Source organism: Saimiri boliviensis, chromosome 11, assembly GCF_048565385.1.
Source record: "Saimiri boliviensis isolate mSaiBol1 chromosome 11, mSaiBol1.pri, whole genome shotgun sequence".
NCBI classification, from domain to species: Eukaryota; Metazoa; Chordata; class Mammalia; order Primates; family Cebidae; genus Saimiri; species Saimiri boliviensis.
In genome coordinates, this window is record NC_133459.1 from 98159223 (window position 1) to 98185271 (window position 26049).

A 26049-nucleotide genomic window follows, 5' to 3' on the forward strand; every position below is an offset into this window, starting at 1 on the left:
GGTTTTCCTAGAACTAACTTATTTTGGTGATTTTCTTTTCTTAGCTGTGGAAAATTAAATCATAAGCTGAGTTAAAATCCCGGATTCTCCCCTGGCTGGTATCAGTACTTAACCATTAAGGAAAGAGATGACTGCAGAAACCAGTGAGATACCCACCTGCTTGTTCACATGCACGGGTGCTCTCAGCTCTGCCAAGCCAATGAATGGTGTTTCCAGAGGAACAAGTCCTTTGCCAACTGGGTGTGCATGCTAAAAACCTGTATTTTCATGCTTTTCAAACAGTATGAATAGTCAGCCAACTAAAGTCTGTATGTTATGGTAACACAAGGACAATTTTCTAGTTAGGAAATTTATTCTGGGCACTTCAGTACTGTGACAGTTATATTTACAGGACATAGTCTTTTGGGCAACTATGGTAGATGTCCAAAGCATGAAGCAAATATCTTTTATTGGAAATATGCAAATTCAATACTTTTTCATTACAGTCTATAGAATTGGAGATTTCATTTCTCTATCAAAGAGAGATCAAGCAAACTATTTTAGGTTAAATCTGAATAAAAGAACTTTACTGGACAATTTCGGTTTCTAGGTTTTCTTTGTTGTTGAAGGGAAAAAATAAGCTATAAGTTTCTGTTAAACTGTGGAGAAATTTATTAGTTTATACTTTTGAGTTAATCCTAGTAACTCTATAGTTGTTGGTGAACAATGCATGCATACAATAGGCCATGTAATTCAGCATGAGAAATTTAAGTGTATGCCTGCTCATCCATTTCCATCATACAACATGGCTTCCATGTTCTATGTGGAAATCATGGAAACCTCGTTTCCGTATAGATCGTCTGAATTGTGGTTCCTGACATGGTGGGTGCTATGTGTCCTATCACAAGCATCACTGATAGTTTATCTGTTGTGCAACTTAATGTATTCAACCCTGAGTACCTTTTCAGGTCCTCAGTGTCTATAATCAGCCATGCCATGCTTCTGATGATATAGGTTCTGCGAACCTGTTACACACATGCATATACATATGTTAATGAAAACTCTTAATAGTCTACTTGCAATTCTTGCTCATTAAGTTACCTGCTTTAAAGAGCCTCTTTTTTTATTTTTTTTATTTTTTTTATTTGAGATGGAGTCTCACTCTCACCCAGGCTGGAGTACAGAGGCACCATCTTGGCTCACTGCAACTCCGTCTCCTGGGTTCAAGTGATTCTCCTGCCTCAGCCTCCTGAGTAGCTGGGATTACAGGTGCCTGTCACCATGCCTGGCTAATTTTGAAGAATCTCTTGAGGCAAATTGAAAGCCTGAACATTTTAATAATAAGGTTTTGTGAAGTTTTAAATAGAAATAATTTAGAAACTTGGTTATTACATGTAAAGCGTGTATTCATTCAAAATTAGAGTATCAGTTGCACATTTTCTAATAGACAGGAAGAACCATGCTTTTACTATTTCCATAAGGAGCAGTAGCAGTGATCTCAAATCCAAAATTGAGCTCACTGCAAATTTCAAATGAAAACTGCTTCATTTGAAATTTTTTTCTTCTACAAAAAGTGCTGTTCTATATTTTACATACAACATTTACACAGTGAATTCTTAATTAAAAGCAGTGTTTAGAGTGTATTATTTGTGTGGATTGCTTCAGTTGTGGTTTTGATGGTGTATATTGGTTTAAATTATTTTTCAGGTGGGTAAAATTATATATAAGTATAGTTAATCATATTAGAAACTTAGGAATGATTCTTGACTCATTTTTCTTCCTCATATCTCACATCCACTCAATCACCAAGTCTCTGAATAATTATCTTCTAGATATCTTTCTAATCAGTCCACTCTTCCTCCCCTCTGCCACCACTCTAAAGTCAATATCCTTTGTTTTTTGAACAAGTTTCTGCTGTCTCTGCTCTTATATATGCTCGACTTCTTTCCCCCCAAGCCTAATCCATTCATCTCACAAATGTAATGTCTTTTCTGAAATGAAAGGCTCATCATTTCAAATCCATTAGTGGCTTACTAGCACTTTGAAGATAAAAATCCAAAATCCTTTTTAGCAAGGTGTATAGGCCTACCCTATTGAGAAAGATTTTGAATCTTTATGTTTGAAAGGCACCTTTACTGGGTATTAAATTCCACGTTTGAAGATGTGGTTGTGCCATTACTTCCTAGGTTATATTGTTTCCGACAAGAAATCTACAGTCACTCTAGTCTTTGCCCCTCTGTATATCGTGTCTTTTTTTTTTTTTTAACTCTGGCTACTTTAACAATTTTTATCTTTACTATTGAGTTGTGCAATTCAATTATAGTGTACATTGGTATAAATTTTCTCATGTGTGCTGTGCTTGGGGTTTGTTGAACTTACTGGATCTGTGGGTTTATAGTCTTCATATTATTTTATATATAGTTTTCTATTTTCACATACAATTTGGAAAAAAATTTTGCTATTTCTTAATTTTTCTTTTCTTTTTTTTTTTTTTTGAGACGGAGTTTCGCTCTTGTTACCCAGGCTGGAGTGCAATGGCGCGATCTCGGCTCACCGCAACCTCTGCCTCCCGGGTTCAAGCAATTCTCCCGCCTCAGCCTCCTGAGTAGCTGGGATTACAGGCATGCGCCACCATGCCCAGCTAATTTTTTGTATTTTTAGTAGAGACGGGGTTTCACAATGTTGACCAGGATGGTCTCGATCTCTCGACCTAGTGATCCACCCGCCTCGGCCTCCCAAAGTGCTGGGATTACAGGCTTGAGCCACCGCACCCGGCCTAAAATAATTTTTCTACAGTCTACCCTCACCTACTTCCTTCTGGGACTCAAATTTACATGTATATGAGACTGCCTGAAGTTGTTTCTCAGCTCACTGATGCTCTATACATTTTTCCAGTCTTCTTTTTCTTTGTCTTTAATTTTGGATGGTTTCTTTTGCTGTGCCTTTAGGTTTGCTTTTTTTTTTTTTGCACTAATTTGCTATTAATCCCATTCTATGCATTTTTTCATCTCTAGAAGTTTCAGTTTTGTCTTTTTTATATCTTCCATGTCTCTCTTTAACACGCATATTATTTTCTCCACTTTAACATATTTATAAAAGGAATAGTATATAAGGATATTAAAACAGTTATTGGGGCTAGTTTCCTCCCATCATTTTGGGTCATTTTACTGCTGTTTTGCATTCCTGGTAATTTTTTATTGGTTGTGAATTTTATACTGTTGGTTTTTGTGTGTATGTTTGTATTCTTGTTTGTAGTCTTTTAAATATTCTTAAGAGCTTTGTTTTGTAACACTGTAAACTTACTTGGAAACAGTCTGATTATTTCAAGGCTTGCTTTTAAGCTTTGTTAGGTGGGCAAGAACAGCCTTTAGTTTAGGGCTGCTTTTCTCCATTTACTGAAGCAGTATCCTTCTGAGTACTCTACCTGATGCACTGTTCTTTATGAAGTATTTTCTTTGTCTGTAGTAGCATGAACTATTCCCAGACTTGTGTGAACTTCAGGAATTTTTCTGCCTCCTTCTTGGTGGTTCTTTCCCTGTTCCTATTTCCTCATATACTTTTGCTGATCAATACTCAGCCAAAGACTTGAAAGGAGCCCTCCCCTCTCTGTGCAGCTGCATTCCCTCTGGTACTCCTACCTAGAATATCTAGATCCCCAGGCCTTTCCAAGATTTTCAAATCTGTCTCCTCAACTCAGCAAGACTGCTTGGTTCTTTTTGGGTCATCCCTTCTTGCACCACAGCCTAGACACTGCCTCTATGTAAAACTGCCTCTATGTAATAATCTTGCATCAATCATGGGACTCACCTTGTTTAGTTCTGTCCTGTGCTGCCTAGTCTCTAATATCTAAAATCCATTTTTCATATTTTTAAAATTGTTTTTCAGTTGTTTGAAAGTTGAAGAGCAAAACAGCTCTTCATTACCTTAGTTAATGAGTTTATCCAGTTGCTCAGGCTGAAGGCTCCATATCTAATCTGCTACCAAGTCATGCCAGTTCTCCTTTTCCACAGCTACTAGGTTAAGCCAGCTTCATTCTCTCCTGGATGACTGTGTGACCCACTGGTCTGTTTCTGTTCTTGCCTCCTACAGTTGGTTTCCCATAGCCACATGCATGAGCTTCAAAATTTGGAAACTAATATCGTTCCTACTTAAACCTTTCCTGGCTTTCTCTGTGGTGGCCTCCAAGGCCCTTCATTATCAGGCTTGCCTGGCCTTCCAACTTCATCTCCTTTACCACGCCACCATACTGACCTCCTTCTGCTCTTCCATTATTCCAGGTTCTGTCTCACATCAGGCTTGTGCAAGCTTGTTTCATCTGCCTGGAATGTATTTTTTTAGGTTCATCTCTGGCTGGCTGCTGCTTATCTCTCAGCTGTCAGCTGTCAGTTCCTTAGAGGATCTTCTCTCATGACCTTAATTAGTTACCCATTCTCTCCATTATCACTTGTATCTCCTTGTTAATTATGGCACTTGCCACAATTTTATCATTGTTTTTATTTTTTGACTGTCTCTTGTCTCCTTTCCCGCTAGAATGTAAGCCCCTTGAAAGCAGGACTTTTTCTTGTTCCCAGAACATAGAACTGTATCTCGCCTAAAATAGATGTTCAATAAAAATGTATTGAATGAAGAACAGACCTCAAGTAACTTACCATTCATGCAGTTAGTTATATATTTGATCCTTGAACAATGCAGGGGTTAGGGGCACCATCCCCCTGTCCTGTCAAAAATTCATGTATAACTTTTGATGCTCCAAAAACTTAGTAGCTTACAGTTGACTGTGAGTCTTGCCAGTAACACAATTAACACATATTTTGTATGTTATATGTATTATATACTGTATTCTTAAAGTAAGCTAGAAAAAAGACAAATGTTATTTAAAAAAATCCTGAGAAAGATAAAGCATATTTCCTATTCATTAGGTAGAAGTGGATCATCATAAGGTCTTCATCTTTGTCATCTTCACATTGAGTAGACAGGAGGAAGAGGAAGGGTTGGTCTTGCTGACTCGGGTGGCAGAGGTGGAAGGGGAAGCACAAGAGGCACTTGGTCTAACTTTACAGAAATACATTGTAATTTGTCTGACTTGTTGCTTTTTTCATTTCTCTAAAAATGCTTCTATATGGTACCAATCCTTCTTCTGTTTGCTTTAGTTTCAGTGTCCATATCATAGAAGAGTCCGTGTTGTAAAAGAAGGCAAAAGCAGCTTTGAATAATTGGAACCCTTCTGCCAGATGTCTTACATCACGCAGAAGACATCTTACAGATGTCTTGTTCTTTGGCATTGCTTCTATGTTTTCTTCCTCATCATCTTGCACTGGTTTGGAAGCACTCATCTCCATCAGCAAGTCATCTGTTAATTCCTGTGTTGTGGTATTTATTAGCTCTTGAATATCTCCAAGAGCCGTATATTGAAACCCCTCAAACCCCACCTTTTTTTGCCACATTCACAATATCACGATTTCCTTGACTGGCTCATGTGTAAATCCTGTGAAGTTATGCACAACATCTGGACAGTTTTTTTCCAGCTGGAATTTATTGTTTGGGCTTGATGGCTTTCACAGCTTTTTCTGAGCAATGGTGGCATCTTCAGTGGCATGGCGTAATCATTCCTTCCGGACTTTCATATTGTTCTCTCCTTTTTACAGCATTGACAGCCCTTTCCAGAGTACTATGTGTAATGGACCTTAAAGGTCCTATGACCCCCCTTATTCCTGAATTAAAGAGGTTGCGTTTGGGAGCACAGAGACCACTTCATCGCCTTGGTGTTGAATTTATGGGGTTTTAGGTGGCCAGGGGTATTGTCCAGTATCAAAAGAACTTTAAAAGGTAGTCTCTTACTAGCAAGGTTCTTTCTGACTTCAGGGACAAAGCATTGACAGAACCACTCTAGAAAAAGTGTTCCCGGTGTCCAGGACCTCTTGGTATATGATCAAAAACCTGGCAGCTGTTTTTTTTTTTTTTTTTTCCCCCTTCAAGGATTGGGGGTTAGCAGCTTTCAGATACATGTAATCCTGATCATAAACACAACTGTATTTGCACAGAAATCATGGTGCTTGCTGCTTTTTCTTACTGATAAATGTCCTTGTGACATTATTTCCCAGAATAGGCACTTTCTTCTGCATTAAAAACCCGTTAAGGCAGATACCTTTTTTCTCAGTTACTGTCTGAATGGCATCTGTGAACTTCTCTGCTGCTTCTTGGTCAGCAAATCTGCTTTCCTTTTGCTGTAAGTTGTCATATGACTTTGTTTTTTCTTGAATCACATTGGAACCTATGGCTATGCCTTAGACCACTCCTGCGCCCACATGAAGCTGCTTTATTTTTTATTTTTATTTTTTAACAGAGTCTCCCTCTGTCACCAGACTGGAGTGCAGTGGTGTGATCTCGGCTCACCCCAGCCTCCGCTTCCTTGGTACGAGCAATTCCCCTGCTTCAGCCTCCGGCGTAGCTGGGACCACAGGCTTGCACCATGCCTGGCTATTTTTTTGTATTTTAGTACAGATGAGGTTTCACCATGTTGGCCAGGATGGTCTTGATCTCTTGACCTCATGATCTGCCTGCCTCAGCCTCCCAAAGTGCTGGGATTACAGGTGTGAGCCACCGTGGGGGGCCACAGCTGCACAGGTATTTCACAAAGTGTAAGGTTTTCATGCCTTGTAGTGTAACTGCAGCAAATGCTTCAAGAGTTTTCCCTCCGTCCTTCTCTTCCTCCCTCCATCCCTCCCTTCCTTCCTTCCATACTAAGCAACCATAGACCCCAATCTAGGGTATGTATCAAGCAATTCAATTTTTTCTTGTCATGTCATGACTCTTCTATGCTTCTTGGGAGCACTTCTGTCACTGGTAGGTACTCCATATGGGTTCTGCAGTTTATGTCTTCAAGGTTTACAGTATTGCACTAAACACAAAAAATATGCAAGAACCGCAATGGATCACTTTTTGCTGTGATGCACAGTTTATGGAGAGATGAGCTGCTCACCCAGAGGTGATTAGCATCACATGGTGTTTTAAACAGATCTTTCAACACTTGAGTTCACCACAGTAGCAACAGGCGGTAACTACAAAATAATTACAGCATCTAGTATGTACTACAATTAATTTTATGCAGTTACAATTTAATACTGTATGTTTGTTTATATTTCCCTCAACTGCGAATGTTGCCATGTAGTTTGTATGTTTTTATGAATTTTAACTTTTTATAATAGATTTGTGTGTATTTCATAGTAAATGATAAAATAGACTATATGACTTTAGTTTTTCTGTATTTCTAGGCTACGTGGTTTGTTTTTTCAAATTGCCACAAATCTCAAAATTTTCCACATACTTGTAGAAAAAACCCATATATAAGTGGACCCACACCGTTCAAACCCATCTTTTTCAAAGATTAACTGTAATTTCATGGTTTTCCCACCCTCAGTGCTTCATTTATTCCTGTATAATAATTTCTAGGAACTTGAGCTTTTGTTTTGATTTCAAAAAAAAAGGAACGAGATTTTGGTGATAATTACCTGTTACTGAGATATTAAACCAAGGTGTAAAAAAATTAGGCCATTCATACATTTAGTCGGAATAGTAATAACCATAGAAGGATGAGATAAATACCTGTTGACTTAATTTTATAATCTGCAGTTGTATTGGGAAAAATTATCACTCTCAAAGTTGCTGTGGGTGTATAATATACAGCTGGGGTCCCCAACCACCGTGCTTCCCACCCCCGCCATGGCCGAAGAGTAGGAGCTAAGTGGCAGGTGGAGAGTGAAGCTTCATCTGTATTTACAGCTGCTCCCACTGCTCCTGCTACCGCCTGAGCCCCACCTCCTGTCAGATCAGTGGCAGCACTGGATTCTTACCGGACCGTGAACCCTATCGTGGACTGTGCATGTGAGGATCTAGGTTGTGTGCTCCTTGTAAAAATCTAACAGCTTATAATCTGTCACTGTCTCCCGTCACTTCCAGATGGGACGTCTAGTTGCAGGAAAATAAGTTCAAGGCTCCCACTGATTCTACATTATGGTGAGTTTTAGAATTATTTCATTATATATTACAATGTAATAATCTAGAAGTAAAGTGCACAATAAATGTAATGCACTTGAATCATCATGAAACTATCCCTCCCTGCAGCCCTCCCCCTGTCCCCAGGTCCATGGGAAAACTGCCTTCCATGAAATCAGTCTCTGGTGCCAAAAAGGTTGGGAACCACTGATCTACAGACTTTCTAAATATGTACCATATGGCCCATGTATAATATAAACTAAACACTTTGAAAAGTTGAAGAACCAAAACCTTGCCTCATTGGAGTATGGTTCTGACTTTCAGAGACAGAAAAATTCTAAATACCAGGATGTCTCACAAAGTATTAGTTTGTTTTTATTTTAGATTCATTTTATTTAGCAGCGAGTGGACCTATGCACTATAAAAATCTTTCAAATTAATGAAATTAATTTATTTTTTAAATTTTCTGTTTATGTGGTGAATTACATTTATGGACTTGCGTATGTTGAACCAGCCTTGCATCCCCAGGATGAATCCTACTTCATCATGGTGGATAAACTGTTTTATGTGCTGTTGCAATCGGCTTGCCAGTATTTAATTGAAGATTTTTGCATGTATGTTCATCATGGATATTGGCCTGAAGTTTTCTTTTCTTGCTAAGCCGGGTTTTGTTATGAGGATGATGTTGGTTTCATAAAATGATTTGGGAAGGGTTCCCGCTTTTTGGATTGTTTGGAATAGTTTCAGAAGGAGTGGTACCAGCTCCTCTTTGTATGTCTGGTAGAATTTGGCTGTGAACCCATCTGGACCTGGGCTTTTTTTGGGTGGTAGGCTATTGATTGCTGCCTCAACATCAGACCTTGTTATTGGTCTATTCAGGGTTTTGACTTCTTCCTGGTTTAGGCTTGTGCAAGTGTGCAAGTGTCCAGGAATTTATCTATTTCTTCCATGTTTACTAGTTTATGTGCATAGAGTTGTTTGTAATAGTCTCTGATGGTGGTTTGTATTTCTGTGGAATCTGTGGTGATATCCCTTCCATCGTTTTTTTTTATTGCATCTATTTGATTATTCTCTCTTTTCTTTTTTATTAATCTGGCTAGTGGTCTATTTTGTTGATCTTTTCAAAAAAGCGCCTGGATTTATTGATTTTTTGAAGTTTTTTTTTGTGTCTCTATCTAATTCAGTTCTGCTCTGATCTTAGTTATTTCTTGTCTTCTGCTAGGTTTTGAGTTTTTTGATCTTGCTTCTCCAGCTCTTTCAGTTTTGATGATAGGGTGTTGATTTTAGATCTCTCCTTGCTTCTCATGTGGGCACTTATTGCTATATATTTTCCTCTAGAGACTGCTTTAAATGTGTCCCAGAGATTCTGGTATGTTGTGTCTTTGTTCTCATTGGTTTCGAAGAACATCTTTATTTCTGCCTTCATTTCATTGTTTATCCAGTCAACATTCAAGAGCCAGTTGTTTAGTTTCCATGAAACTGTGCAGTTCTGAGTTAAGTTTTTGAATTCTGAGTTCTAACTTGATTGCACTGTGGTCTGATAATCCTGGATATCCTTGTTAATTTTGTGTCTCATTGATCTGTCTAATATTGACAATGGGGCGTTAAAAGTCTCCCACTATTATTGTGTGGTAGTCTACGTATCTTTGTAAGTCATTAAGAATTTGCCTTTTCTGGGTGCTTCTGTATTGGGTGTGTATATATTTAGGATCATTAGCTCTTCTTGTTGCATTGATCCTTTTACCATTATGTAGTGTCCTTCTTTGTCTCTTTTGATCTTTGTTGGTTTAAAGTCTATCAGAGATAAGAATTGCAACTCCTGCTTTTTTTTGCTCTCCATTTGCTTGGTAAATCTTCTTCCATCCCTTTATTTTGAGCCTTTGTGTGTCCTTGCCTGTGAGATGGGTTTCCTGGATACAGCACACCAATGGGTTTTGGCTTTTTATCTAATTTGCCAGTCTGTGTTTTTTGAATGGGGCATTTAGCCCATTTACATATAGGGTTAATATTGTTATGTGTGAATTTGATCCTGTCATTTTGATGCTAGCTGGCTGTTTTGCCCATTAGTTGCTGCAGTTTCTTCATTGTGTCGATGCTCTTTACCATTTGGTATGTTTTTGGAGTGGCTGGTACTGGTTGTTCCTTTCTATGTTTAGTGCCTCTTTCAGGAGCTCTTGTAACGCAGGCCTGGTGGTGATGAAATCTGTGAGTATTTGCTTGTTCGCAAAGGATTTTATTTTTCCTTTACTTATGAAGCTTAGTTTGGCTGGATATGAAATTCTGGGTTGAAAGTTCTTTTCTTTAAGGATGTTGAATATTGGCCCCCACACTCTTCTGGCTTGTAGGGTTTCTGCTGAGAGATGTGCTGTGAGTCTGATGGGCTTCCCTTTGTGGGTAACCTGACCTTTCTCTCTGGCTTCCCTTAGTATTTTTCTCCTTCATTTTCAACCCAGGTGAATCTGACGATTATGTGCCTTGGGATTGCTCTTCTTGAGGAATATCTTTGTGGTGTTCTCTTTATTTCTTGGACTTGAATATTGGCCTGCATTGCTAGTTGGGGAAGTTTCCCTGGATGATATCCTGAAGAGTATTTTCCAGCTTGGATTCATTCTCTCTGTCACATTCAGGTACACCTATCAAACGTAGATTAGGTTTTTTCACATAGTCCCATATTTCTTGGAGACTTTGTTCATTCCTTTTTATCCTTTTTTCTCTAATCTTGCCTTCTCATTTTATTTCACTGAGTTGATCTTCGACCTCTGATATCCTTTCTTCTGCTTGGTCAATTCAGCTGTTGAAACTTGTGTATGCTTCGTGAAGTTCTCGTGTTGTTTTTTTCAGCTCCATCAATTCACTTATATTCCTAAGTTGTTTATTCTCGTTAGCATTTCATCAAACCTTTTTTCAAGGTTCTTACTTTCTTTGTACTGGGTTAGAACATGTTCCTTTTAGCTCACAGAAGTTTCTTATTACCCACCTTCTGAAGCCTGATTCTGTCAATTCATCACACTCATTGTCCATCCAGCCTTGTTCCCTTGCTGGTGAGGAGTTGTGATCCCTTGTAGCAGGAGAGGTGTTCTCGTTTCGGGTATTTTCATCCTTTTTGCACTGGTTTCTTCTCATCTTTGTGGATTTATCCACCTGTCGTCTTTGTAGTTGTTGACTTTCAAATTGGGTCTCTGAGTGGACGTCCCGTTTGTTGATGATGAAGTTACTTCTTTCTGTTTCTTAGTTTTCCTTGTAACAATCTGGCCCCTCTGCTGTAGGACTGCTGAGGTCCACTCCAGGCCCTGCTTACCTGGGGATCACCTGCAGTGGCTGCAGAACAGTAAGGGTTGCTGCCAGTTTCTTTCTCTGCTATCTTTGTCCCAGAAGGATACCTGCCAGATGTCAGTCTGAGCTCTCCTTTATGAGGTGACTCTGGATATATGAGGGGCAGGGAGCTGCTTGAGGAGACTGTCTATTATAGGAGCTCAAGTGCTGAGCTGTGAGCTCCACTGTTCATTCAGAGCTGCTGGGCAGGTACGTTTAAGTCTGCTACAGCAGAACTCATAAACACCACCCTTTTTTTTTCTCCAGGTGCTCTGTCCTGGGGAGTTAGGGCTTTATTTATGAGTTTCCGTTGTGCTGCTGCCTTTTTTTTTCAGGGCTGCCCTGCCCAGTGAGGAGGCACTCAAGTCACTGTCTGCCTGCAGAGGCTTTGCTGAGCTGCTGTGGGCTCCACCCAGTTGCCATGTGAACTTCCCTGTAGTCCTGTTTATACAGGTGTAGTTAGAACTGCCTCGGCCATGGTGGCCCACCTCTATAATGGCGGACTCTCTCTGTAATGGCGGGCTGCCTCAGCAATAGCAAACTACCTCTGTAGTGGTGGACTGCATCAGTAGTGGCGGACGCCTCTCCCCCACAGAGCTGAACCATCCTGGGTTCAGCTGTACTTGCGCTGAAACTCTCAATCCAGAGCATTTCTGATTGCTGGTTTTTTTGTGGGGGTGGGACCAGCTGAGCCTGATCACCTGGCTCCCTGCCTCAGAGCCTTTTTTTTTTTTTTTTTTTAGTTTTAGCTAAAAAAAAAAAGACAGATGGTCGACTGTCTCCCAGGTGTTCCAGTTGCCTGTTGAAAAGACACTGGGATCTGTGTGATTTCCTGTGCAGCGACCCACTGCACTGGTTGAAACAGTAGCGTTGAGATTCGTGGCACTTTTTGCCTGGCTCCCTGTTTCAGTCCCCTTTTTAAATCAGATGAATGAGTGACTCTGCCTTCCCGGAGCTCCAGTCGCCAGCTAAAATGGCACCCGGACTCGTGTATTTTGTATGGAGAACCATGTGGGTAAAACAGCTGCACCGGCCAAAACAGCTGCACTGGCCACCCATGGGGCTTCTCCACCTGAGAATCTCCTGGTCTGTGGGCAATAAAAATCCGTCTGGAGATGCGGCATCCACCCACCCTCCACACTTTCACTGGGAGCTGCAATCCTGAGCTGCTCCTAATCGGCCATCTTGGATCCCTTCTGAAATTTATTTTTGAAAACTTTTAGATCTATACACTCATAATAGGCTAGATGAGTCTCACTCCCAAATATAGTGTGTCGCTTGGGAAGAAGTTAATTCATTAAACCTAATCTATTCATGTACTGGCTAGGTTAGTAAATCCTTCGCTCATTGCAGTTATTGGGGCCCATGTTGAATAGTGAAGTGTGAGTTTCACAAATGCGCAATAATTCTATGCCTTTCCTGCAGCATATTCTGAGCCTGTAAGGTATAATAAGGTATTACTCAAGTTAATAAATGGTTGTCTTTTATTTAGGACAAAATATATCTCTTGATTCGTGTATTTGCTAATAGTTAGGCTTGACTTGAATGCAATATTGCAAAACAAATACGGGATTCTTTGTCAAAATATAGGTTTAGGCTAACTTACACGTCTTGGCTATGTTTTCCTATTTTAATGTACACATGAGAAAGATTCAGAGTTTTCTATTAAACAGAATTCTAGCTCTTTATAAGCTTTCATATTCCCTTCTTATACTTTTTTTTTTTTTGGCCAGGTGCAGTGGCTCATGCCTGTAATCCCAGCAGTTTGGGAAGCTGAGGTGGGCGGATCATCTAAGGTCAAGGGTTTGAGACCAGCCTGGCCAACATGGTGAAACCCCATCTCTACCAAGAAGTACAAAAATTAGCCAGGTGTGGTGGTGTGCACCTGTAGTCCTAGCTACTGGGGAGGCTGAGGTGGGAGAATTGCGAACCCAGGAGGCAGAGGTTGCAGTGAGCGAAGATTGTGCCCCTGCACTCCAGCCTGGGTGGCAGAGTGAGACCCCATCTCAAGGAAAAATTTTTTTAAAAAGGTGTATCTGTTTTTGAGATGGGGTCTCACTCTGTCACCCAGGCTGGACTCAAACTCCTGGGCTCAAGTGATCCTCCTAGCTCAGCCTCCTGAGTAGTTTGGACTGTAGGTGTATACTACCATGCCTGGCTTTATATTTCTTAAGGCTACTTGCCTAGCAGTATTGAAAATATATCCAACTTAGTTGATATTTTAAATTAATTCAGGTAGCTAAAAGCAAATATTACCGATTTCATGTAATAATTAATGACATGCTTTAAACAAGTCATATTCCTGATAAACTCTATTAGAACCAGAGAAGAGCCACCTGAATAAACTGTTATTGTTTCAAAAGCAGAGATAGTTTTTAGGCAAGTTTTTAGGCACTGGAGCATGCCATGATGATGTAAAAAGGTGCTCTGGTATATTCGTCATACCAGATTGAAATGTCACATTTGTAACAAGTTTATTTATACCATGTTCTCAGCCACTATGGACTAAGCTTCAACTTAAATAGAGCTTCCTGGAAGTCTTTAGTGAGACTGTTAGACAGTTTAATCTGAATACTCCTTGCCTTATTAAATCCTTACTCTTTGAATGGTGGACATTAATTAAACATAAAATTCTTTATATATTTAAAAGCATTTGGTTTTTATTTCTACATGAATACATTTATTTCCCTTTTAAATCTTGCTATTAAAAGGGGAAATAACAAAGTATTCTCATGTAGAATAAAAAGCCAAATGCCTTTCTGGGTCCAAGACTTCTGAAGTAAGAGTTGAACCTGTTCAGAAGCTGCCTGGTCCAAGACTGATGTAACTAGAAGACAGTATCATAGGATCTTAGCCTTCTGTTCTCACTAGTGAGACAATGGGATAGTATCTCAGAGCTTTTCTCCCTGTTGTGACCAGTAAGAAAATATTTTCACTAAAACAACAAAATGATTTTACTGTCAGTTTCCGAAGCCTCTGCTATGACAGAAGCTTTTCACTGTGGGGTCTGGGAACTAGAAGTTTGGGTAACTTTTTTTTTTTTTTGAGATGGAGTCTCTGTCTGTCACCCAGGCTGGAGTGCAGTGGGATGATCCCAGCTTATTACAACTAACTTCCAACTCCTGGGTTCAAGTGATTCTCCTGCCTCAGCCTCGTGAGTAGCTGGGATTACAGGCACTTGCCACCATGCCTGGCTAATTTATGCATTTTTAGTCGACACGGGGTTTCACCATGTTGGCCAGGCTGGTCTTGAACTCCTGACCTCAAGTGATCTGCCTGCATTGGCCTCCCAAAGTGTTGGGATTAGAGCATGAGTCACTGTGCCCAGCTGTGGGTTTACTTTTAGTATGAGTTCTTGAAATGGTAGGTAGGAATTCATTCTTCACATTAAAAGAGTATTAACATGATCTTGAAGTAGGTTTTAGGCATATTTCGTACTGAGTTAAATAAAAACACTTCATTCTAAGTATAAAACTAAATAAATGACCTTTAAAATTAATGTGAATTGTTAAATGAAATGGAATTTTGTGACCTTATGGTAACTGGACTTATATTACTATATCCATTATAAATGTCTAGTCGCTGAATTTCCAATAAGAAATTTTCTTCTCTCCCCAATAGTGTTAAGAAAGGATTTTTTAGTAGCAAATTATCTATCCAAAGCTATTTTCTTTACAGTGAAAGATGAAAAATGGGTATAATGATATTCAACTCTGAACAATTTCAAACTCTATGTGTAAATAAAAGTATAGCTATAAGAGTCTTCCTGATTTTAGGACTCTGAATGTTTGTTAGTTGGAGAGAGAAAATCTGTTGGAGGGCTCAGTCTATGATGGACCTAGCTCCACCATTAGAAAGCAACATTAAGCCAGTCTGACAGTAAAAAGAAATGCAGGCCATGAACTGTTTTTTTTTTTTTTTTAATATCTATATAAAAAATAACGAGCAATTTACAGATCTTTCTCTAATCAGAACCTCAAGTGTATATATAAAGATACTGTACAATATATAAACATTTACAACCAGTACATCCATATTTTGCTCAGCATTCCAAGGCCACATTGCTAAGTCAGTATATAATCAGTACAGAGGTTACTTAGAAAGGAAAAGCCACATAGGACAACATAGGACATCAAAGTTATGTCACGGTTAACAAAAATAGGATTTGTTATCACTAATTGTGGACTATAGGGAAAATAAATAATTTCTGTGGTACTAAATTCTTAGTATTTATCAAGTCTCCTAATAATTTTGCTTTATTTGAATAGTTACAATAGGTGTGTAAATACAGTTCTGGATGAAAAGGGATTTCAAAAATCTTACTCTGGGAAACTGTCTTATCTACAGGGGCTAATAGTTGTTGGGTTACAGAGTTTCACAGTCAGACTCCCAGAGGGAAGGACCCGGACATAATGTGCTTCACAACAAGATGAACCCAGGGTGACAGAACAAGTGTGTTGACACACTCCATAAAAGAGTTTTTTATTTTCAGAAGGTGCCTTTATGTAGAGATGCTACTGAATGCTGCTTCAGGGAACTGAAAAACGTGATCTATTTTATGGAAGTTAACAGTCTCCAACTTCTAAGAAACATGTTTAACTAGACTTTTAAAAAGAATTCTGAAAATGTGTACAAGCTAAGCAGATGTTTAGTCTCCCTTTCTTGTTTTTAAATAAGAAAGTGAATGCAGCTAAAAGTTAAATAAGATCCAGTAAGTACTGTCTACACATTTGTCCATACTTGCTGGGTAATACCGTACATCGGTTGTTCTAAACACCCAAGCTTGTACACCTGCTAGCAGAAGAGCTGGTACCTGGACTGTGAAACTGGTTTCGTGGTTAAGTCCCTCACATGATCTGTATGTTTCCTTTTCAAATACGCATTAGGTATTAAAGACTAATGACTTTAGTAGTAGGTAAAGCCAAAATACCCAGAAATAGTTGGTGGTTTTTCTTCAAAGAGCAATAAACACTATTTTCCACATGCTTCTTTATGGTTTCATAATGAAATAACAAAAAGGGTGACCTGAGATGCTGTAACTACATGTCAATGTTGGATAACACAGCAGGAGATGGATTCTATTGCTTAAAGTACTTTCTCATTTCAAACATTTAGTTGTAAGTAATCTCTTTAACACTTACTTGAAACAACTTAATCCAGCCAAATTAAAATAAAAAGCCATAAGAAAGCATCAGTATTTGACTACTTTTTTTATGTAAAGCAGTGATGTTTGGGGGTTTATTTTTAAACTGGGACATCATCAGTAGCTGTTGGAAGAGACAAGTGCCATCTTTAACGGTGAGTTGACAGTCTCTTCTTCTGCAAGGACTCAAATATTTCTCTCTGTAAACATGCAACATGCTATTGAGAATATCAACTTCCAAGCCAAACCTAACTTTTTCTTTACTGTGGAAATAGCTGAACGAGAAGGATAAAAACAGACATGATACAGTAGATAACTTGGCACAAATACAAAGTGAGTTGTGACCACACTGTTAATATCAACATTTGTTCAGACACTCATGAAGACGAGCTGGGCAGCCGGAGCAGGGCGGGTCAGATGAGCATGTGGATGCAGCTCCTTCCTGAGTGCAAGGGAGGGCAGCCAGCCAAGGGGACAGTTGGTTCTTAGCAATCCTAAGGCCTTTCATGCAGCCTAGGTAACTTGATGCTCACATCATTAACATGTACTTATCTGTTTCAGAATATCTGAAAAGAAAAAGGCTTTTTTTTTTTTTTTTTTTTTTTTTTTTTTTTTTTCCTGGAAAAATGCTGCTGTAAGAAAAGATTACAACTTGTGTTTCTTTGTTTTATACTAAAGGTTACTGCCGTTTCTCAGCTGTACCAGCAGTGCCTGCAACTTTATTTCCACTCGGCACCTTCCAGGGCCCTGGAGTTACCGGTGTTTTCTTAACTGGAGAACTACTTTCAGGTTTGAATCTTCCAGTCTCTCTGTTTTTGTCAGCTGCCTCTAGTTCTTTCCCTTTGTGATCTTCTATTTTGTTTGAAACTATTTTCTCTTCAGGTTTTTGCTTCAGCCTCTTTTCTGATCTCTGGACGTTTTCTCCAATTTTATCATTACTAGAACCTGTTTCTCCTATGGTTACTTTCTTTCCTTTTTCATTTTCAGATGCTACTTTACTTGTAGTGTTACTAGTCTTTCTGGATTGAGGAGACTTCTCAACCATTCTTTTGCTTTTTTTCTCTGGAGACCTTGTTCTGCTTTTTCCCAACTGATTCTGCTTTGCATCTTTCCTGATGACACCTGATTTTTCCTTCCCATCTGGGATCTCCTCAGCATTATCACCGGCACGGCCTGCTATTCTTCGACTCTTACCCTCTAATAATTTGGCCTCAGCATTTGATGGATCTTTGCTTCCTTCAATTTTTTGCTGCTTCTTCGGGCTGGCAGACCGACCTCTGCTTTTTCTGCACTGATCTTGTCCAGAACCTGCCCTGGTGCTGACCTGACAACTTTTATTTTCCCCCTTGCTGGGGCTGAGGGATCGATCTCTGGGTCTTCTTTTGGGGTCATTTTTTAGAGGACTAGGAATCTTACCCAAATGTTCCTCTGAATGCTGATTGGCTGGCTTTTTGGGACTAACTGATCTACCTCTTCGGGTAACACCATTTTCTACTTCTAATAGATTTTTCTTGTGACTGTGCCCATGACTGCTGGGTGGATCCCTCTTACTCACATTTTTCTGGAGAAGAGACTGATGCTTTATCTCAGGCTGATTTTCATTTAAAGTGCTTTTCTTTTCAGGCACAATGTCCTTTAATTCTTCTCCCTTTTCACATATCTGAACTCTCATTAAGGATTCTTCAGTTACTGGCACGTGAGACTCTTCAAATATGGAAGCAGAGTGTGAAGATGGGGGTAATGGTGACTGTTCATCATAAATCACATTTGAAGATAAAGGATTATTAATATCCCAATCACCTAAAAAAGTGATTTGAATGGAACATTAAATTTTAGAATTATAAATAGGAACAATACGTTTTGAACTTTGACAGCCATCTGAATTGTACTGACTGCTTAAAAAGCTTATGAGTATTTTATACAGTCTGTATATGTTTACAGCATATCTCTATAAAGGCAGATGTTTATAGACATCTGTTCATACACGAAGGATAGGTTGTTTATATAGATATTTTTTCCAATTACATATAATTAGTGAGATAATATATGATCTGTAAGTTCTCTATTAGTAAAGCCCCGTCAGAACTTAGAAGTTACAAAGTTGAACCAAATTACCTGGTCCAAGAAGCTCACTAATTATTAATGGATATAGTTTAGGATATGGCAAAATCACTAATAAAGGTAACCAAACTGTGGTAACCAGAATGAGGCTTATGGGCATTTGTAAATAGTTCTCTTGCATTAAGCTGTCAAATTTAATGTCAAAAGGAGACTGAAAAGTGCAGAAGATAGAAACAGATGTACTTAACAGCATCATTTTTAATTTAAAAGAAAACAAAAGAAGGAAGTGATTTACAAGACATGCAAATTTACCAAGTCTTTTTAAGGAAAGACCAAGAAAAGCCCTGAAAGCCTTAATGTTGCTCGGGTTTCACGTAGGAGCACAGACCGGAAGGAGCCAAACCTGAAGAGGGAAGAGAAAAAGCCTAGGACTATGTGAAGAAAAAAAAAAAATCAGTGCAGTTAGCAAAGATGTCACTGGGAATGTATGATTTACAAGCAGATGGTGGAAGATAATACAGCCAGAGAATCATAAGCTGGAAGGGTATGGTAGGAGATATGTCTACACTCATCCCTCAAAAGCGGTGGGATAGGGTGGAGTAGGGCTGGGGGTGGGGAGCTAGATGAGGCAGGTACTGCGTGGGTGTGGTACTGCCTTTATTTCTAGAATAGTGCACTCAAACAATACTGACTTTCAAATACCATGGTTTTTCAAAACATGCAGTGGAAACCCAGGAAGTTTAACGTTAATACAGGACAGACAAGGTCTCAGGTCCAGCTCCCTGTCTTCAGGTAGGGTGAGAGCAACTTGTTTTGGCCGAGTCACCAGAAAAGCCTTTCAGGCTACTTACTCATTACAGTATAAACCTATCTTGCTTTACAGAAATAAAAATATTTGTTGGTAATGTGTAATTAGCTAAGTAAGGGAAAATCTGGGATGTTTTGAAGAGATTTAAAACGTTTTTTTAATGACATGTAAATCATTTGCCTCTAATACACTTGATTTTTTTTCTACAGGCATATTTCTCTACAAAAACTACCATATTTTTTCTTACTGAATTTAAAATATATTCCATTCCAACAACATTTCTGCTTGACAAAGTCATTGTTTCTAATACTGTTTATAACTCTGCTATGTAACTAGCTTTTGATGGTTCTAGTGTTCGTCTCTGAATTAACTAGTAAAATCTCCATCCTCTCCAAATACATAATCCTTTTTCTTCTGCTCCCTCCCTAAAATACAGCTTTTCAGCTACCAGTGGGCTACTTTACTTACCATGGTCAGGTATCAAGCCAGTTCCTGGCCTCAGCAGCAGAAGAACTTTATTTCCACCAGCCTGAATGAGCTCAATAGCTCGAGTATGTGTGATTCCTTGTGTAGGTTCCCCATTGATTTCAACAATCTGGTCACCAACCTAGACAGAACATTTACAGGAACAACATGAAACTGGGCATCCTTTGTAAATCAAACTTGCTAAGTGATTCTTTCATTTGTAAAATACCTAATATGTGCCCAGTGCTGCCATGCGAGAGTTGATGAGAGGGCAGATGGCAGCAACAGGAAGAGACAGTGTCCAGTTTTACTCAAAAAATCCTACACAGGCAAGTTTCATGTGGCTAGTAACTAAGATCAGGGTATCTTCAAATCAAGAGTTGGCCCAGGCGCAGTGGCTCACGCCTGTTATCCCAGCACTTTGGGAGGCTGAGGCAGGTGGATCACAAAGTCGAGAGATTGAGACCACCCTGGCCAACATGGTGAAACCCCATCTCTACTAAAATACAAAAATTAGCTGGGCATGGTAGTGCACACCTGTAGTCCCAGCTACTTGGGAGGCTGAGGCAGGAGAATTGCTTGAACCCAGGAGGTGGAGGTTGCAGTAAGCTGAGGTCACACCATTGCACTCCAGCCTGGATAACAAGAGTGAGACTCCATTTCAAAAAAGAAATCAAGAATCAAATTCATAATTTTCTAAATTTACAGAAATCAAAAATTTAATGTTATGAAATTCTAAAATTCGATTCTTGATTTGAAGATGCCGAGATCTTTACTAGCCATATGAAACTTTCCTGTGTAGGATTTTTATAAGTAAACCTGGCACTTCCTATGTGGGGTTTTTATGAGTGAGTAAACCTGGACACTGTCTCTTCCTGTTGTTGCCATGGTCCTTGCATCTACTCTTGCGTGAGAGCACTGGGTACACATTAGATAGTTCACAAACAATCCAAATGATACTACAGAACTATGTCTAAATGTGGAGGGTACTTTCTAACTTGAGCTGAATCTTAAATGTATCTCCTAAAACCTGGGCAGAGGGCTCTTTATCTTTGAAGCCTTTCCTGGCCTCCAGGGAAAACTGTGTATTCCTTTGAGCTGCCACCATGTCCTGTATGTATGAGGCATTCGAATAAGATTAAGATTAAATTTCTTAAAGCTTGGAGAATAGATTAATATGAACATCTATTTAAAACCAGAACTGGCATAAAGTTAGTGACATTAGTGTAAAATAATTTCTCAGGAAAATAAACATAAAACTATGGATCAGAGTAAGATATACCTCAATACTATTGTGATGTACTAGAAATATCTATTTACTTATATATTTTTTTGAGATGGAGTCTTGCTCTGTCATCCAGGCTGGAGTGCAGTGGCACCATCTTGGCTCACTGCAACCTCTGCCTCCAGGGTTCAAGCAATTCTCCTGCTTCAGCCTCCAGAGTAGCTGGGACTACAGGTGCACACCACCATGCCTGGCTAATTTTTGGATTTTTGGTAGAGATGGGGTTTCACCATGTTGGCCGGGCTGATCTTGAACTCCTGACCTGATGATCTACTCGTCTCGGCCTCCCAAAGTGCTGGGATTACAGGCTTGAGCCACCATGCCTGGACTTTCTGAATTATATTAAAAGAAAAAGGGAAATACGGAATAGTCAAGTATAACTTGCAATGGACCTAATTAAAGATAATGATGGTACTGATTTTAAATCTATTTCAAGCAAATATGTGTTCATGAACTCTGGTTTGGATAAAGAAAATGTGGCTGGGCTCAGTGGCTCATGCCTGGAATCCCAGCATTTTCGGAGAAGGGCAGATCACGAGAGCAAGAGAGTAAGACTCCATCTCAAAAAAAAAATGAAAAAAAAAAAAAAAAAAAAAAAAAAAAAGCTACGCTTACACCATAGAATACTATGCAGCCATAAAAACAGCAAAATCATGTCCCCTTTGCATCAACGTGGTTGGAGCTGGAGGCCATTATCCTAAGCAAACTAATGAAGAAACAAAACCAAATACCACATTTCTGACTTATAAGTGGGAACTAAACACTGAGTACACAGGGACACAAAGATGAGAACAACAGACACCGGGGAATACAAGAGGAGGGAGGGAAGGAGAGGCTCAAGGGCTAAAACCTGCCTATTGGGTTCTGTGCCCACTAACGGGGAGATGGAAGATGAACTCACTCATCCTCCAAGCCTCAGCATCACACAATATACCTGTGTCATAAACCTGTACATGTACCCCCTGAACTTATAATAAAAGTTGAAAAAAATCTATTTCAAGGTGACATGTAAATGAAGGATACTGACTTCAAAACAGAAACATTAAACAATGGCATATTACTGAAAGTCCAAAAAGCAAATATTCAAACATTTGTAAGCGCTTACTAAAACAATCCAGAAGTTCCTTTGAGTTGGAGCTAGCTGTAAGGTGACTAAAGAACAAAAATAATAAACCAATCCAGAAGTAACTAAACAGAAGGACTCTATACAGAGACCAGTGGACCAGCTCTTTCTACACATACAGCATGGCACAAATGGTCAGGAGGCCGTGGTTGACATCCTGTGCTCTACCTTTTTCTAACGTTGTGGTCTCATTTTTCTCATCTGTTAAATGAGGATAATATTAGTACCTACTTTCTGGGGTTCTGGAAGGACTTAAGATAAAACATGATTATACAGAAAGTACAAATACTAGTTTTCAAGCTATTTTAAAGTGTATCATTATGAAGATTTAACTGTAGACTGAATTTCATTCTGCACAATGCAAAAATATTCAAGTCAACTATGAAATAGACAGGGTCTTGCTGCATACTTCTTTTAAACATGGGAGGCTTACTCTTGAAGAAATGGAGTATATCAGAAACAAGATTGATGGATTTACTATGTAAAATGAAAACACCTTAACAAAACCAACCAAAGTAAGACAATAGGATGGAGAATAATTAAAAAACCCCTTATTATCCAGAATAGGTAAGTGAAACAAAAGCCAATACTTAGATTTCCCTTGATAAGTGATGGAAGAAGAATCATTTTCATGAGGCGATGTAGGTAATAAGCACTAGATATATAAGCCTGCTGATAAATGAAAAAGTAAGATAGTATTTGGACCCTGCTTTGGGTCTATCTTGTAAAACATGTTTGAGGTTATAGTTTATTTCAATCACATTCTTTAGCTTAAGCTCTCCAAAACTGTAATACTTCTTATTTTACTGCAATAAACTGCAAATAAAACTTGTAATTGAACAGACTTGCCACCAGGTGTCATTTTTGTTTAAAACTGAATTGGGGGAAAGGCAGGGAGCCATTGCTTTAAGATTTACTCTTAGGCCCTCAAAGTGGAAGAAGTTCTGCAGAGACCTACACAAAACTACAGATAAAAAAATTCACCCAGTAAACATCCTTTTAAAATTTTAAGTCACTTTAAAAATGTCATAAAAAATAAATGGGAGAAAACATCTTTTGATAAACAGAACAAAGATTCAAGTTCAGTTTTGTATTATTGAAAAATAATTAGGCCAGGCATGGTGGCTCATGCCTGTAATCCCAGCACTTTGGGAGGCTGAGGTGGGTGGATCATCTGAGGCCAGGAGTTCGAGACTAGCTTGACCTACATAGTGAAACCCGTCTCTACTAAAATACAAAAATTAGCTGGGCATGGTGGTGGGCACCTGTAATTCTAGCTACTTGGGAGGCAGAGGTTGCAGTGAGCTAAGATCATGCCATTGTACTCCAGCCTGGGCAACAGAGCAAGACTCCCTCTCAAAGTAATAATAATAATATATAATATGGGGACAGAGAAGAGAAAGGAACGACAAATGAAAGGGAGGGGAAAAAATGAACCAAAAGAAAAGTAGGAGGAAGAACAGAGAAAAAGAATGTTCCCTTTTTTTAACAAATCATTATCTTTTTAGGCAGTCTCATCGTTTTAAAAACAACGTCCGCTACAAATGTATTAAAATCACAAAATAATATTTTTGTCACATGGCTTACATTATCTTACAACCTGTTAAGAAACTATCTGCCTCTCAATGAAATCCATCCAAACCGGACACAAGCCAAGACCTGACAAAGCAGAAAGCACATGGACCGAGCTTCAAGGACAAAGGACCAGGGTCACACCTGGGTCACACTGTGGCCTTCACAGGCTGAGTGATCTCTGCAAGGGACTAAGTCTCCTTGAGCCTCAGTTTTAAATCTGTAAGAGGATAATGTCACCTACCTCAGAGTAATTAATATAAGTAAAAACACATGTTTATGGGAAATGCACATTGCCTCAAACACAGTAAACTCAGTGTTTTCTAAATCTGATTCTGTTCTATGTTAAATATTTAAGTTTGACACTATTTCCTATATGAATCTTATCCATTCAGCTATTTCTCACTTCCTCATCTCAGAACACATTTTTTTCTCCCTCCTCTCTAAATCTTAACCAGATTGAAAGGAAGAACCTCTCAATGACTCTCAATACCCTTCCATCTGTTACAAGTTAACATTTTCCTGTTTTCTTAATGACACTACTAAGTTTTCTGCTAATTACTTCATATATCCCCAGTCCTGTTCACCCAACAGTAAGTGCTGACGACTAATCTTAGAAATTAAAAAAACAGGCCAGGCGCGGTGGCTCATGTTTATCATCCCAGCACTTTGGGAGGCCAAGGCAGGTGGACCACGAGGTCAGGAGGTCGAGACCAGCCTGACCAACATGGTGAAACCCCATCTCTACGAAAAATACAAAAATTAGCCGGGTGTGGTGCCGTGCGCCTATAATCCCAGCTACTCGAGAGGCTGAGGCAGGAGAATCGCTTGAATCTGGGAGGCAGAGGTTGTGGTGAGCTGAGACTGTGCCATTGCACTCCAGCCTGGGTGACAGAGTGAGACTCCATCTCAAAAAATAAAATAAAAATTAAAAAAGAATTCTCTCAGTATCTAGAATTATTATCCATCCATTTTACTCTTTCAACGAGTATCTATGGAGCACCTGATATGAACAGTCAAGGCGCTATATGCTGGAGATATGGAATAAAAGTATAGGACACAAAGTACAGCTGTCAACTTAATAAAGGGAGAAGAGGCAGAAAGAGGCATTCAGGTGGCTCCATGGCGAGAGTGTCAGCTGGAGATAAACCCTTATCATTTGGACATCAATAACATTTTATTGAGCACTAGTTATATGCAAAGTCCTCACGAGCTTTATCGAGTCAAGATTTTGATAATTTAATAGCCCCAAAAGTGACTTCTCTGAAAAGCCGATGTTTTCTTACAGGTTAGAACACACTGGGGCCTAACAGTTAACTGCTTATTTGCTTTTGTTTTTAGAGTTTAATCTGGAAATAAAAGCTGATTTCATTATTAAATTCTAAAGTTTCTGCTCATTCATAAAGCATGTTATGTTGTTTTTTAATTGAGGACGTTCTGCTGTATTGCTCAGACTGGTCTTGAATTCCTAGGCTCAAGTGACCTCCTACCTCAGCCTCCAAAGTAGCTGGGATTACAAGCATGTGCCACCACTCCTGGCTAAGAATGACATATTTAGAACTAGTCTTTGTCTGCTTTAAGGCCTGTTTGCCTTTTGTTTATTGAAATTAGTGGATCTGAAGATTATATTTGGAACCAACATTTAAAACATATCCTAATTTATCATTTAATTGGATTTTTTGACAATATATACAAAGGAAGAGTTAAAATCACAGATGTAAACTAACTGAATAGGTTGTGTGTGTGTGTGTGTGTGTGTGTGTGTGTGAGAGAGAGAGAGAGAGAGAGAGAGAGAAGAGAGGAGGGGAGGGGAAAGGACCAAGAAATCCAGGAATAAATATGCCATCCTCTGTAAACAGTGTCTCAAGATGCTCTTATTAAGACTTTAAGAAGTTTACTTGGACTGTGTATTTTACATATGATTCTGCATTTTGCAGATGAGGAAACTCAGGTTCAGAGAAGTTACGTAGGGGTACACAACTAGAAGGTGGCAGAACGGGTTCAAGTCTTGTCCTGTCTGATTTCCAAACCCATGTTCTCATCATTGTATGAAACTGCATGAGAAAGTAGATCCAGCAGTTCTGGATGAGCTATAGTAACAGCATTTGGCCATCAGTTGCTCTTTGTCATAAACACTCTGCAGCTTTGGCTCTGTGGCTCTGCATGCTCTGCCTTCCCTTTTTCTTTATCTTCTCTAGTCCACTAATTAAAAGCCTTGCTCAGTTCTGCCCTTGGCTCACTACTTTCTAAATATTCTTTTTTAGTGGTTGTATTTACCATAAAGATTTCAATCATCACTTCTCAGTAAT

At 39.1% G+C, this 26049-nt stretch overlaps 2 protein-coding genes across 15 annotated transcripts in view; one reads left to right on the top strand and one right to left on the bottom strand.

The window, feature by feature from the left end:
• The window catches only part of PHTF1 (putative homeodomain transcription factor 1), an 86957-nt gene extending 61419 nt beyond the window's left edge, over positions 1-25538 (top strand). For 10 of the 12 annotated variants that reach the window (XM_039460803.2, XM_039460802.2, XM_074381233.1 and 7 more), the window contains one exon: positions 45-576. In XM_039460803.2, the coding sequence (XP_039316737.1) occupies positions 45-65 (21 nt within the window). In that variant the 3' untranslated portion in view covers positions 66-576. The other 2 variants (XR_012512529.1, XR_012512528.1) reach the window with 2 other exon arrangements.
• The window catches only part of MAGI3 (membrane associated guanylate kinase, WW and PDZ domain containing 3), a 298648-nt gene continuing 281677 nt past the window's right edge, over positions 9079-26049 (bottom strand). For 2 of the 3 annotated variants that reach the window (XM_074381232.1, XM_039460798.2), the window contains 2 exons: positions 19764-19902; positions 9079-18226 (listed from right to left, as the gene is read on the bottom strand). In XM_074381232.1, the coding sequence (XP_074237333.1) occupies positions 17106-18226; positions 19764-19902 (1260 nt within the window). In that variant the 3' untranslated portion in view covers positions 9079-17105. Of the gene's footprint in view, positions 18227-18810; positions 18891-19763; positions 19903-26049 lie in introns of those variants that run through there. The other variant, XM_039460800.2, reaches the window with a different exon arrangement.